General features: G+C 39.8%; 1 protein-coding gene across 1 annotated transcript; it reads right to left on the reverse strand.

Moving 5' to 3' along the window:
* Positions 1-441: 441 nt before the first annotated feature.
* LOC137280862 (uncharacterized) lies at positions 442-12,559 on the reverse strand. The gene is made up of 4 exons (XM_067812055.1): positions 12,523-12,559; positions 5,800-6,237; positions 5,061-5,286; positions 442-712 (listed from the first exon to the last, which is right to left on the reverse strand). Exons 1-4 carry the CDS (start codon positions 12,557-12,559, stop codon positions 442-444), a joined length of 972 nt encoding a protein of 323 aa, XP_067668156.1.
* Positions 12,560-15,024: the final 2,465 nt, after the last annotated feature.

The raw sequence follows: 15,024 nt of genomic DNA on the forward strand, positions 1-15,024 counted from the left end.
TTGTGTTTGTACCTCCCCAAAGCGGGTTGTGGCCATTGAGGTCACCCATGATTATGAATGGCTTTGGAAGCTGATCACATAGATTTTGAAGATCCGGCTTTTGGATGCTAGAGGAGGGAGGTATGTATAAACTGCATAGAGTGAGTGCAATGTGCATGGTTAGGCGAACAGCTACAGCTTGAAGATTCGTATGAAGCGGGACAGGGCTATGTATTATGCCCTGCCGTACCAAAACGGATGAACCTCCTGTTGCTTTATCTCCTGGAGGAGAGAAAGAGTGATAATTGCTGTACTGTCTTAAATCAAAAGTATCTGTATTTTTAAGATAGGTCTCTTGAAGACATAGTGCTGACGGTTTTAAGTCCTGTAGTAATAACTGGATCTCGTTTAAGTTATTCTTCAGTCCTCTGCAATTCCATTGTATGAGATTACGATTTTGACTCATGGCGGTTCTACTGGGGATCTCTCCCGCGGACGTGTTGAGGAAGAACCCATATCTTTGTGCTGTGAAGATGGAGACACCTCCATCTCAAGGGGTTCAAACGAGTTATGAACCTGCACAGTGACCTGTTCTTCAACAGGTACGAGTTTCTCTCCAGTGGAAGGGGTTTTAGAAGATTTCATACGGTTAAGGTGTTTTCGCTGTGCTTTTGACATTCCAGTATGTTCCTCAACGTCAGCATTTGTGTACGTAAGCTCAGGTTCTGACTGACTCACAGTTTGAGAGGCAGATGTTGTTACAGGAGAGTCACAGTCAGGAGTACAAGAAGAAACAACTTTTATTGGTTTAACAGATTTTATCCAAGTCAGTTCAGTCTGGCATGCGATAGAGACTGTTTTGGATTTTCCAGAGACAACAGCTGAGTAGCTAACAATCGGCGATATTTCAGATTGGATCTGGCTTGTTACTTGCTTTTTAGCTTCAACAAAGGAAATATTGCTCTGATGTTTCAATTTGAGGATTTTTGTTTGTATCTGCCACTCAGGGCAAGATTTTGACGACGATACATGGTTACCACTGCAATTTGCACATTTAGGATCTTTATCGCAGGCAGGATCATGGTGATCTTCACAGCACCGTTGACAACGTTGAGCATTACGACAGGATGTAGAACCGTGTCCAAACTTTTGACAGTTATAACACCGGAGTGGATTTGGGATATATACCTCCACTCCGATATTGAAATAGCCAGCTTTTATGGATTTAGGCACAGTACTTAGTGCAAATGTAAACAGGTAGGTGTAGCTTGGTTCTGTGGTACCATTCTGTTTCTTTACAGAAAAGCGTTTGACTGAAGTAACATTTTGACTTTTCAGTTCAGAAACTATTTCCTCTTCAGACATGTCCGCTAAGCACCGAGCTCTGTCTCTAACAATACCTCTGCTAGAATTCAGCGTTTTGTGCGGCGAGACGACAACATTAATATTTGCAAACTTGTGCTGTTGTAGCAAATTAATTGACTGCTGCCGACGCAAACACTCCACAGGAAGCAAATCACCACGGAGACGTGAAACGTTCTTTACTTCTCCACATATAGCCTGAATTGTTTTTGATATCACAAACGGATTGAGTTTAAGTGGTTCTCCATTTGCAGATGCAATGACTATAAACTTAGACCAAGGTTCTTGCTGCTGTGAAACTGGAACACCTTCATGACTTGAAAGATGATCAGCCTCTAGACGTCTCTTTTTGTCATTTCTACTTGAACCAGAATTCGTAAGAGACATGATGGATATAGTAAAGTTCAACACCACTGCTCCCCACCCGCCACCGAGTGTCAAGAAGGACAATGTTTTATTGCAGCGGATATCCGGCATGCAAACACTAGGGATACAGCGGTGTTATACTCCGATAAAGACGACATAAATAGCTATATTCGTCTACCAAATATAATGTTATGCCGGTTCGGCTTTAACAAACACTTGGAGACATACAGAATTTAGAGGTCGACATCACCGGATTGGCCCATGAGCCACCGCCTTCTGGCACAGGACTCTAGGCAATTTCATATATACATAATCTTTACATTTCAAATCAAAAGGACCAATACCCAACAAGTTCATGTGCAAAAATAAATTCTATGCACAGGGCATGGCGTGACCAGCCGATTGATAGAACCGGGCCAGTTCTACCACCCGTCTAGGCGAAGTCAGGGCCAAAGTGGTGTGTTAGGCAACAGGAACACGGTTCCAGGCCCCTGTTGCCCTCAACCACCAGGATCCCCTCCTCCGCCGACACAGGGCCGCAACCCACGGCAAACGGGTTGGTGGACCAAATATGCCCCCGGGTCCACTACGGGGGTGTCGGCGAGCTCTTGGCGTTACCCAGCACCCACCACGAGGAGGTGGCTCGCCACGGGTGCTAGTCGGTGGAGACTTTGAGTGTGACCGAGATGATGATGATTTGTGATCAGAAGAAGATTTGAGGTACTAAGAAGTGAATCCTCAGTGTGAGATGATATTGCTGGGTACAAAAGCTGTGGAGAATCGCAATTTACCCAAGTCACGGTAGTCTGGCAGCCTGTGGATGATTTTGTTATTTTAGACTCCGATGATGTTTTTGGCGACTGCAGCATAACTTTCTGGAAGATTAGACCTCTTTACCAGTTTTTTTGCTTCAGAAAAGGAGATATTTTGAGTAAACTTTATTCTGTTTATCTCCATTTGCTCTTTCCAAATATGACACTGATTTGAAAATGAGGAATGGTCGCCTGAGCAGTTGATGCATTTTTTGACATTACTGTCACAATCTTCTGTTGTGTGTGTCTTTTCACTGCTGTGAGCACACACAACAGACAATGTGCAAGTATTGACACCGTGGCAGAACTTTTGGCATTTGAAACACCGAAGGAGATTCGGAATGTACTTTTCCACACTGATATTACAGTATCCAGCTTTAAGTGATGTTGGAGCAGTAGGTGATGAGAAAGAAAACAGATAGGTATTAGTTTGAATAGCTGTGTTGTTTTTACGGGTTGTGAAACGTTTGACATATAATACACCCTGATCTTTCATTTCGGAAGCGATATCAAGTTCAGACATGTCTGCCAGCAAGCGACCTCGATCACGTACGATTCCCTAACTCGTGTTCAGTGTTTTGTGGGCTGTGACGGTAACCGGAGTGCCAACGAAAGTGTCAGTGTTCAAAAGGTTCGTTGACTGTTGCCTTTTGGCGCACTCGATCAACAGTGCACCCCAACGTAATTTTCTAACATTCTTTAAATCACCGCCAATGCCTTGGATACCTTTAGACAGCGCAAAAGGGTTTAGCTTTAAAGGTACATTATCTTTGGTCTCGATGACGATAAAACGTGGCCAGTAGTCAATGTGTTTAGACGGTCTGACATTATCAACAGGGTCATTTTCAAGAGGACGTTTGCTCTATTTAGTTGGGGTTTCGTAAGCCATGGTGAGGTATTTAGGTTTCATCATCTGAGCTCCCCACCCGCCACGGAATATCACAAGGACAGTGGTAAAGGAAGCGGGCCTCCAGCCTGCAGCTGGGCAAAATTCTAAACGTCATAATTCAAATCAAACATGTTTATAAAAATGAATCCAAGACCAAAATTACATCAATTTCAAATTATACTTGTGCAATGATAAATATATATAGATTCCATGCACAGAGCTTGGCATGACCAGCCGATTGGTTGAACCGGGCCCATTCAACCTCCCGTCTAGGTGAAGTAAGGGTCGAAGGGGTGTGTTGAAGGAAGGGTCGAAGGGGTGTGTTGAAGGCGGGAACGCGTTCACAGGTCCCCAGTGCCCTCAACCCCCAGACTCCCGTCCTCCACCGACACAGGGCCGCAACCCACGGCAAACGGGTTGGTGGAGCAAATATCCCCCCGGGTCCACAACGGGGGCGTCGGCGATTTCTTGGCGTTACCCAGCACCCACCACGAGGAGGCGAGATGTCAGTGCCCGAAAAGGTCTCACCAAGGCTCTGAATCACTAATACGTTCGAGATCCTCCAACAATAACTCTACGCCATACCTTCGTAGCACATTTTAATTCATAATAAGAAAAAGTTACACAATGTGTTTTGAAGTCGTTCTGCCAGAATTGCATGTTTCCTTAGAACGTTAACCAGGACATCAACCTGAAAAGGGATATGGGTAGTCTACATCATGGGGTAGTATAGTATATATAAAAATTAAATACGAATAATTCATTATTTAAAATTATAGTGACCAAATTGCTTCATTTACAAAAAAGGTCGGTGGAGCTCGGCCAACGTAAGTTCGTTCCCTGATCTGAGTTGTTCGTGGTTAGACAAGAGCACAATCACAATCAAGTTTACAACATAGTGGCATTTGAAAGTCCTATATGGATTCATATATATACGGAATGCAATAACAATGATTCCTTAATGTAAGAGGAACAGGTAGATGCTGTTGAAGTTGCTGCATGATAATGTATTCAGAAAATATTACTGCTTTATCTAATCGCGTTAAAGCATTTATAACTCACATTACAAAACCGACTGTGAAACTGTCCGATACCATGCCATTTCTGAAAATCACATATTTCCGAAGCTTGCAAAATTATCAGCTTCATCTGAACGTCACAGATTTTGAACAGAATAGTTTGAGAACTGTTTTCGAGTCTCCTACCAGAAATCTTAACTGAGGACAAAGCATTATTCACTTTATTTACCAACTTTTGTACCGATTCAGACCATGAACGTCTACTTGAAAACAATGAACAAAAATAATTATAGATATGTAGAAACGTTTAACTTATGATTGGTAAAGTACCATGATTCATATTTACCACCATTTCTGAAGACAAACACCTCTATTGAATTGAAATATTCCGAAACGTCTAAATTATTTAAGTTAACACAAGCCTTTATCTTTGAATACATGTCTATGATGATATTGAACATAGGGCCATGGACACTGTTAGATGACAGAACAAACCACAGATCTCTATTAACTGAAACGAACGCCTTACGGAAATCAACAAATAGACGAGAACATATGTCGACTATAAAGTCAATGTAAATGGTTACTGTGTCCTCACTCACTATGCAAGGTAGCTGACCACACAATACATACGTAAGAGCGATGATCATCCCAGTGAAGCAGCTGCTCCTGACAGCTCCGGCAGATCGTCCCATGTTCTCAGGCACTGTTTCATTGATCAAGGGTCGTGGTGTTTGAGATGTTGCTTCGGGTGTTGCTTCTGGTGTCGTTTCGGTTGCCGTAGCAGGAGTTGCTGCAGGTTGCGTTGTCAACGTTGTGGTAGTAGCTTGTGTGGTCACAGGTTGACATGAAGATTTTCCTGTCGTCAACCAGCATATTGAAGCAAAAAACAGTTCTTTATATGTAAACAAGGACTAAAATTATATTTGGTTATTGATAACTTGAAGACAGTATTTCAGAGTTTTAGTGAGTGAGTTTACTTTTACGCCGCACTCAGCAATATTCCAGCTATATGGCGGTTATGAATCAAGACGCTACAGTTGTATGTAATGATTTATTTTAAGTGGTTAACTGATTGGTATGTAGGTTTATGGGATTGTTTTGTACTTGGATAATATCTTTTAAGGAACAAGCGTCTTACCAAGTCGCGAATCAGTTGTTGGTCGATAGCTCGTGTATTAATGTTAATGCGTGCCATACTGATTGCATTTTTAGTAACTGGAAATGATTAGGTTTTAGACTTGAACTATTTAACAATATTTTACTGTTCCTCGTGACAGGTATTTAAAGCATGTGCTAAGACTGTTCCCGTCACTATGTGGCTGAAATATTGCCGTGTGACGTTACATCTTTAACTCTCACACTCACTTACCTAATCGCCACCATGCATCATCTACTGAAGAGATTTCGATGCTTTCAGTGGTGCCCATTAAGAAGTTCCAAAGAGATGAATATGACCACAGGCCAACTTCTGCAACTTCACAACCTTCACCGATAACGACATTATAATATGAAACCTTCACCCACAGTGGTGTGTAGTCGTTACACACGTTCCCGGTTATAATCAAGATCTCCCCAGTACAGGTATCAATGGAGGACTTACAGTGCTTCATATGAGAAGTCTTGTTTGGATAAATGTCTATGACTATCCTTCCTTTGTCCATGTTAATGGAGAGCTGCACTTTGCCGCAGCTCTTCACATCGAACAACAGGGAATCCAAGTTGGAAACCATCTCCCCATCCACCTTTGTCAGCTCTATAGTGGTGTCAGTTCTTGAGGTTTGAAATACGTCAGCAAGGATTCGATCACCTGCAGAACATATTCGGAAGGCGAAAAAGGATTGATATACACTAAAGTAATTTACAATATATCCACCCGGGAGAGAAACTCAGAGCTTAAATGTTTGTAAAGCAACGTTTTTCACAAATCTATGTAGGTGCATCAATTGAAAAAACCCACAACATGTTAGCATTTGTATATTCGGAATGAACAAGACACAACAAAGTCACGAGTATAAGAGATTTCGATTTTCAAATTCTTATCTCACTTCAAATCACTTCTAAGTGGTTCTGATACCAGCTGTTTGCAGAAGAAACCTGCTTACATGTATCTCTTTAGTTAACATACGTAACAAATACACACGTGCAAATTATATATTGAGCTCATCACGTGATACAAGTGAAAATAACCCATTGTTAGACTGTTTCCACAGCGCCAAAATGCTTATCGTATTATGCCAATACCTTGCAGTTGGTTGTACTGCTGTGTCGTCAGAGGAAATGTCTTTTATACCAGTTACAGGAGTACCTGGTGGCAACATAAGGGTTCTTGGGACGCCTTCCATCTGAACGGAACGTGTGAATGTACACTGTCAGCATAGTCTATTACGTTAAAAGAAAAAGGATATGTCTTTTCTCATTATATTACAAACAGATCGCCCCGTGATAACTAAAGACAGTGGCTCATGGACTAGTATGGTTGCGTTAATGTTCAGCTGGAGGTTTCATTCGAGCAATCTGGACAGGAACATCTGCTCTAGTAACCTTAAGGTTCTGTCTTCTGTTTACACGCCATGGCCAAGCAGCTTGACATTATGTTTGCTGGAGAGAAACTAAACGCAGGCTCATTTTCTGTCTCATTTATCTTTAGGTTCGTTCCTCTTCTTATACAAAATGGTCTACGTCACGTTCGCTTCACAGAAGCTGCTGCTCTGTAAACATTCAGGTTCTGTGAATACATAATCCAAGTTAGCGGGTGGTCAAATGTAACTCCCATTATATTTACTCTTTCTCTGTAAAGTACAGAATCTAGTACTTTTGTTGAGTTGAGTCCCATCCGGGATTCGAACCCACATTCTCAGTGTCAGGCATCTAATCACAAGGTCAGCCGTCTAACCCGTCAGGTACTGCAGCTCCCACGAAAGTGTAAGCCGGACTTTTTGTAGTCCAGACCACGAACTTGTGTACCCTTCTGATACGTGTTAATTGACACGGGTCCCACGCTCAAAAGCGACGTGGAAGTTGAGTGGGTTAGACGGCTGGCCAAACCACAATCATCTATAGTTTACTATGATTTACAAGCAAAGGCCTGACCCTTTCATCAGTTATCATCTGAATCAGTCTCAGACTGCGCGTGCTTGCTGACAGTATGGCTACGTGGAGAAGTATTATCGCAATATGTTTGATCACTACGAGAGCTGTCGTGAAAAGCGTGGCAATAATGGCACTCATGGCAGTAATAGATATCAACTAAATTATCACTCTGTTATCCATGTATTCAAGCGCTGCTCAGTCTGTAATGATATGGCTTCAGATACACCATACAAATGACAATTGACTTCACACACTTAAATTTGTATAAGATATTGCAAGTTTGACCAGAGGAAACCAGGATGCCTTTGTACTCATGCACAATATATTGGGATTGATAAGTGGCAGTAAATCAGAACAAAGTGATTAATCAATTCTTAATTTGAAGACTATGTGTAAATATTGTGACGATTTCATGATCTCTCCTTTGTTAGGCCTTTACCGTGTTTAGCAGTAAATCTGAATCTAAATCTCACACGGAGCTACCAGCTTGTTTGTATGTTCCTTAACGCCACACGCGTTAAAGCGTAACATTTCAGCTATGAGACGACGGTCTGTAAATAATGGAGCCTGGAACAGACAATCTAGTGATCATCAACATCAATCTACGCAACAGGGTTTCACAGTTTATTTGCAGCTTAACAATATATGCTTAAACGTCCGCGACTACTGTCGATCATTGTTAAAAGTGCACGCTTTGATAACTTGCGATGTGTCAACCAAGTCAACAAATCTCACCCAATCTCGTCAACCATCTGTTGTCAAAGCATGGCCGGGTGAAGACCTATTCTAACCCGGATCTTCACGGGTATGTAAGCTACTGGAAGGACATTGGTCTGAACACCTAATAGTAAATATGTATATGCATCCACCTGCTTTCTTGGCTTTTGGTGAGCATGTTTTATCTGCTAGATCCAATTAAAGACACAGTACATGAAGCGGCAGTGCCGTCAAAAGTTTATGTATTGTCTGTGAAATGTATTGTCTGTGAAAATCAATGTATGTTTTATCAAATGGTGCCATCAGCCAAGTTAGTGTTAATAACTTTTCATGTTGGCCACAACCATGCGGGAATAAGAAAGACGTAAATTCGATATGGGTAAAACTTTTGCTGATATGACTTTACATTTTAACTTACTATCTCTACTGTGTCACGTTTCCATACAGGATTTAAGATTTTATAGGCGGATTTAGTTCGTAAAGAAAATACAGTTACATTAACTAGGCAGCAGACAAGAAAAAACTCTGGTGTTCTCTCATGTTTTTTTGCTATACATACCATTTGTCTTAAGATAAATGTATTGCAACAGTCTGATTGGATGGTTGGATTCTAATATTACCATTCATTTAATGTTTAAATTTAACTGAAATCAGTACACTTATGATGTACATCCAGTGCTTAAACGTTTCCTAATAAAGCAGTCTTTGGCACCTACACAACATTCTTGACACAACCCAACCCCCAATTAAAAGCAAAAAAAAAACAACAAACAAACAAACAAAAAAAAAAACAACAAAAAACCCCGAAACAAACGAAAAACAAACAAACACACAAAGAAACAGAAACGGACTGCAGCCAGATCTAAGAGGACACTGTTAAAAGAGGCGATGTTTATTTGGGGCTTGGCTCAAATGTACATCAAATGTGGGCTGACGTATCGTTGATATTTATTGATGCCGGGTTTTTGTCGCCTGATGTGAACAACTCACCAATGTTTATCGAACATTGCACTGTCAACATCCACAGTTTTGGTGTTGTAGCAGTTGATATGTTTCTTCCGTTGGAGAAACTCGTTGAGGCTAGGAAATGAGGTTAAAAAGATAGCTATGCTTGCTTGTTTGTGGTTTTTGGTTTCGGAAACTGCTGATTTCATCTAGTGGTGTACCCATTCAGGGAAAGTACATCTTGATTGATGGCCGACCCTGGTCTTTATGATGGAAGGTGTTGGAGCTGTTAATATGGTTCTGTTGATATGATTCTGTTGACTTTCTGGGATGGGTCGTAGTTTAGTTCAACAAAAAGTTCCTTGAGGGTGTTCATTTCCATGTAGCAGATTTTCTAATCATATGTTCTTCTATGTAATGTAGAATGATGGCATCTTTAGGAGTGGTGGCGGATGTTTTGCTGTTTGGGTGTCTTTCCATGGGGATTCAGGGTGATTTGGGCAGATCACGTCAAGGAAAGGTAAGTAATTGTTGTCCTCAGTTTCAATCGTGAAATTCATGTGGACGTGTTGGTCGTTGAGGTGGAAGAGAAGCTGCATAGCGTCATGGTTAGGTTGAAGGATCACAAAAAGATCATCTATCTTTTAAAAGGGTATATAATGAACCTTTGAACTCTGATATATAATCGAACCTGATACCCTTCTTAAAGGATCATATCTTTAATTTCATGATAAATACTTATTGCTCAAATTAATTCTATATTTAATCATTTCACACTTTCAAAATAGTTTTAGCCACTTTAGAGCGAGGAAAATAGGAAAATACATTTACAGCCATAAGCTACAGATATTTAAATAATTTGTGATAAGACATGTACCAGGAATATTATTTTTATTATCACGATAGGAAGGGGTACAATATGCATACGACTGGGTAAAACAGATGAGCATATATTTAAACTGGGAAAACGGGAGACAACATAAGTAAAATGACTGCATGAATAAAGTATGAAGAGGATTGGAGATTTAACAGAGTAAGAGAGGAGAGAGGAAGATATGATCAAAGATTGGTTTGGGTTCATCTCTACTAGCAAGGGGGCACATCTTTGTGTAAATTTGGTCTTGTCCAGAAATTAGTTTTTCTACGCTGCGATTATATTTTATTAGCGGTGATTGTTGGGTAAATATGGGAATAGTCTTATAGCAATGACCGCTTTGAATATACCGCTTGGACATTATAAAAAGGTGAGAATAGTCAACATTGGAAATGACTCATACTCAAGTCTAATTTTAAGTGGGTTCTACTTTCATACTAAAATTGGAACTCATTTACGATAGTTTGAACTTTTCGGGAGCAAAAGAATAAATGTTCTAATGTTTCACTTTCTGAGTGGCTAAATGTGCAAAGGTTATCATCTATCCCATCAATCCCATCAATTGGGAAAGTATCCCAGAAAGTATCCCAGAAAGTATTCCAGAAAGTATCCCAGAAAGTGAAACTGAAAGTGAAGTGTACTGGAACGTCTGTGTCTTGTTGTCCTCCACACAATTTCGCATTGTATAAAACCCTGGGACACGACACTTTCTGATATGTGTGCATCCAACTTTGAGTTCCATTTAGAGGTGAGATTTTGAGGAGAACAAATACCCTCATCTTAAGGATAACTTACAGTCTAGTGATGCGATATTGTCTCTGAGAATCTTAAACTTAATATGAATATTTTGTTCTGTTAAACGGGTTATCTTTTGATGATTTAATCCATGTTTGGGGCATGACACTTATCAGTCTGAAATAAGAAATCAAATTATCATTTAATACGAAGTCGTATTTCAAAACATTAAGTTCTGCTAAGTGTGTCCCTAATATATCTAATTCCACACTGATACCATTTGATATATATTTGAAATATTATTAAGAAACAAAACTCGTGAAGGGGAGATTTCTAAATTCGTCAGTTTTCCGAAACTGAGAAATTTGCAACTTATTATCAATAGTTAAACTTACCATCGGACATCGTGCCAAGCGCACGCATAACCCACCGTTTTGTGTCGGGCATTTAATCCATTTCAATTCCAAGCATTTACAAAAGGCATCAACATCAACCATGCCCAAACCTCCTTCGGAATGATCTTTCATCAACATTCTTCTTTTCATTTAATCTCGTTTCTCATTCCAAATACCCTTAAACAAGTTTGAGCTTTGCGATTTAAAGAGGGTTTTGTCCGGCAATGGAAGGGCTGAAATAGATATGTAAATAGAGGGATTATCTGTGATTTGATAATCGTTATTTGACCTTTCAATGTTACCAATATATTTTTTTCACCAGGAAAAGCATATCTGTTTTGCTTTATTAATTTGTTTCTCAAAACCCAAGGAAATCATTTGTTGCAGGTTTGTCGGAACAAATATCCCTAAAGTTTAAAAGATTCTTTTGACCATTGCAAAGGGAAATGTAGACAAAGGTTTTCATTTGAATTGATTTTTGAACCAAGCAGCCCCGGTCTTGTCACAGTTAATATTCAAAACAGACGCCATTCAACGTCATTAACACCTATACCTCTTATCCAAGTACTGTATTATTCTTAATACATATGGATAATGATTCTGAACAATGGTAAATAGAAAACACATAGGGGCAGATAGGACTGCCTTGTCTAAAGCCTCTTTCAAGCATAAATTTGTAAATAGTCAAATATGGACCAGTCAATACAATGAACAGCATCAATACAATGAACATCGATCTACACAACTGGGAAACGATAACATTTGTCATCCAAGTCAGGAAGGTGACCATCAGTTGCTGAGGACCAATTCTAACTCGGGTCTAACTCACGGGTCTCAATGAATTTCCTTGGGAGCATTAGCTCCTCAAAACCCAACAAACAAATGGGCCTGGCACCTCAGAAGCCACCAGAGAAATGGACCTGGTACCTCTGAAACTAGTGGACAAATAAACCCGAAACATACCACGAAATATTTCCATCAAAATATGACTATTTCAATATCTTCTTTTTATGATGATTATTTGATGTATCCTGAATCTGATTTTCAATGACACCAACTTGTGGCAAAAATTTAATCAAATATTTATGTTATTTCTCTAATATTGTTAATGTTTACCTTCTTTCGACCAACATCCAAATTCCTGTTTCACCTCCATATTTTTTTGTCAGACCTTGGGAGCCGTGTATACCATCATGCAATGGTGATTTCACATTCTCCACCTCGTTATATCTCATTGCATTTGATGAATGTTCTTTGCAGTCAATGTAACACTCCGTACATTGTCCTGCCAAAGCAATGATATAAGAAACAGTCAGAACATGACATAAATACCTACCTGTGAAGATCAGCACAAGGAGGAGGAAGACAGGCATTTTTCTCCTGATGTAGACCTCGTGAAGTTCGTATCTCTTGTTAGATGACCACATTTGACATGCTCTTGTCTGTCCTATATATATATGGTGGCTCCAACTTAGATCAGCAAATCACGGCCATTTTCCTTTGGTCATTTGTTCGGCCACAATGAGATTGTTGCATGGAACTGACATATTTTAGAATTGGTTGTAATAATGTAGCGGAGCTACTGGTTTATTGATGATGGTTTTACATAGAATAATCTAATCTGTGACACGCTATCGTTGTCTTAACGCGATAATGTGTTGTCGGGGCAAATTTATTAGATTCTTGTCTGACCTTGTCCTAATTCTTGAAACAGACATAAGTTGTCTGAAACCTGTTTTCGATATCTGAAAGTGAAATTCCTTAAAAGTTGAGTTTGGTGATTCTTTGTGACTTCTCATTTTCTAAGTGATTAAGTAAGTGTTTACGTCATGTATAACAATCAGTGAGACCCGGGTTAGAATACTGGCCTTCAGTAATCCAGGCTTGTCGTAATCTGCAACTAACGGGATCGAGTGGTTAGGTACGCCGACTTGGTCGACACATGTCATCGGTTGCCAACTGCATAGATCGATGCTCATGCTGTTGATCATTGGATTATCTGGTTCAGACTCGATTATTTACAGACCACATTGCAGGGGTATTGCTGTGTGCAGCGTAAAACTAAACTCACTCACTCATATGTAACATGTATAATGTGATCAGGCCTAGACCATATCATCTATATCTGCACTAGCATTTATACATTGTACATTGTCAAAGTACATTCAGTATATATAACATTTATAACTTGATCAGGCGTATATCCTGCCATCTGCACCTCCTAAACTAGTTTTTCATTGATGTTTATACCTTGTACATCTAATACATGTACCATGCATGGTATCTTCATACCAGCTGTATCTCTCTGTATTCATTAATGCTTAAGCTCTGTTCAGTGTACATCCAGTGTATATAACATGTACAAGGAGGTCAGGCCATCTACATCTGTATTGGAAATAACGGATATAAATCCTTTGAGTTGAGTAAATATTTTCTAGTTGGAGTGAAGCATGCTATTCATACTTGTACTTGTATCCACTTATGTTTGTACCTTTCAAAATGTAGTGAGTACATTCATTGTGTATGACATGCAAAACAGGAGGTGGAAATATAAACAAAAATAAAATGTTCACGTCAGAGGTTGTAGTAAAAGATGCATTTGTTAAAATATATCTATAAACAACTGTACAGCCAGAATCAGCAACTTTCCGCCATGTTCCAAAGACACTCTTGACTGTCTCTCTCAAGACTTTTGAACATTTGTGTATTCTTGCAGCAATTATGATGATCGATACATAAACCCTGATATTTCTTTGCCATGTAATTTACATTTCATACATTTGGTTGTTCATTCATCTCACAGTCATGTTGCAGCTATATGACGATGGTCAGGTATTACAATTTGACCACCTAATCAAATGATTGATATCATGGGCATCGATCTACACAATCACCCGATCCATTAAGTTTTGGGTTAGATATTTAATGTTGGTGTTTTTTCAAAAACATACTGCATATTTATTTTTGCTGTTGTTTCAACCCGCAGCAATAATCCAGCTATATGGCGGCGGTCATTAAGTAATAGAGCCTGGGCCTCATAATCGAATGATCAATATCATGAGCATCAATTCACACAATAACCCTATTTCATTAGTTTGGGATGAGGAATGTGACGAGTAGGTCTAGCTCGGATCACATGGCTGGGTGATGAAATATAAATGATTAACTTCTGTATGTGAAAGGGGGTGGTGGGATAGCTCAGTGGTTAAGGCGCTCGCTCGTCACACTGAAGACCCGGGTTCGTTTACCCACATCATCACAATGTGTGAAACCGACGCCTGGTGACCAGCCCCGCGATATTGCCTTAATATTGCTAAAAGCGGCATAAAACTAAACTCACACACCGTATGTGGTCTTGTTTGGGAATCGGGAAATTGTCCATCTGTATAGACGCCTTATAAAAATTACCCCTCAGGAACCATCAGGTAGCAGGCCCTTCATTTGAAGGCCGCATTGAATGTGGGATTCATATGACATTGATATGATTGTGCACCTTAATGTTATTGATTTTTTTACTGATTTCCCCGAACAAAACAAGTTCCAATCAGTACCTTAAATAGAATGATGTGCGCAAAAATGGCAACTGCTTGTGTTATAACATCATGGTTGAGGCCATCGGTTTGGGACCATAGCAGTTTATCTTATATAAATGTAGCTTTCTGACTGGTTCAGCGCTCTTCTAATACTTTCAATGTACCCGGCTCACAAGGAAGTAACATTTCTATGTACCCTGCTGAGAATCAAAAGTCATCTGGTACTTCGTGGCAGTATTTTTTTTTATCTCGAGTAACATTAAAGCACGTATAATGTGCGGAAATTATACAAAAACTACATAAAT

This window comes from Haliotis asinina, chromosome 4 (assembly GCF_037392515.1).
Source record: "Haliotis asinina isolate JCU_RB_2024 chromosome 4, JCU_Hal_asi_v2, whole genome shotgun sequence".
Taxonomy (NCBI): Eukaryota; Metazoa; Mollusca; class Gastropoda; order Lepetellida; family Haliotidae; genus Haliotis; species Haliotis asinina.

Excerpts from the sequence above, each read along its gene's own strand:
- LOC137280862 (XM_067812055.1), bottom strand. The coding sequence starts at position 12,559 with ATGCCTGTCTTCCTCCTCCTTGTGCTGATCTTCACAG. Across the intron at positions 6,238-12,522 it reads CCTTGTGCTGATCTTCACAG|GTGATCGAATCCTTGCTGAC; the intron begins GTAGGTATTTAT and ends TATGTTCTGCAG. Across the intron at positions 713-5,060 it reads GGGATGATCATCGCTCTTAC|TCAGTCAGAACCTGAGCTTA; the intron begins GTATGTATTGTG and ends TCAAACTGTGAG.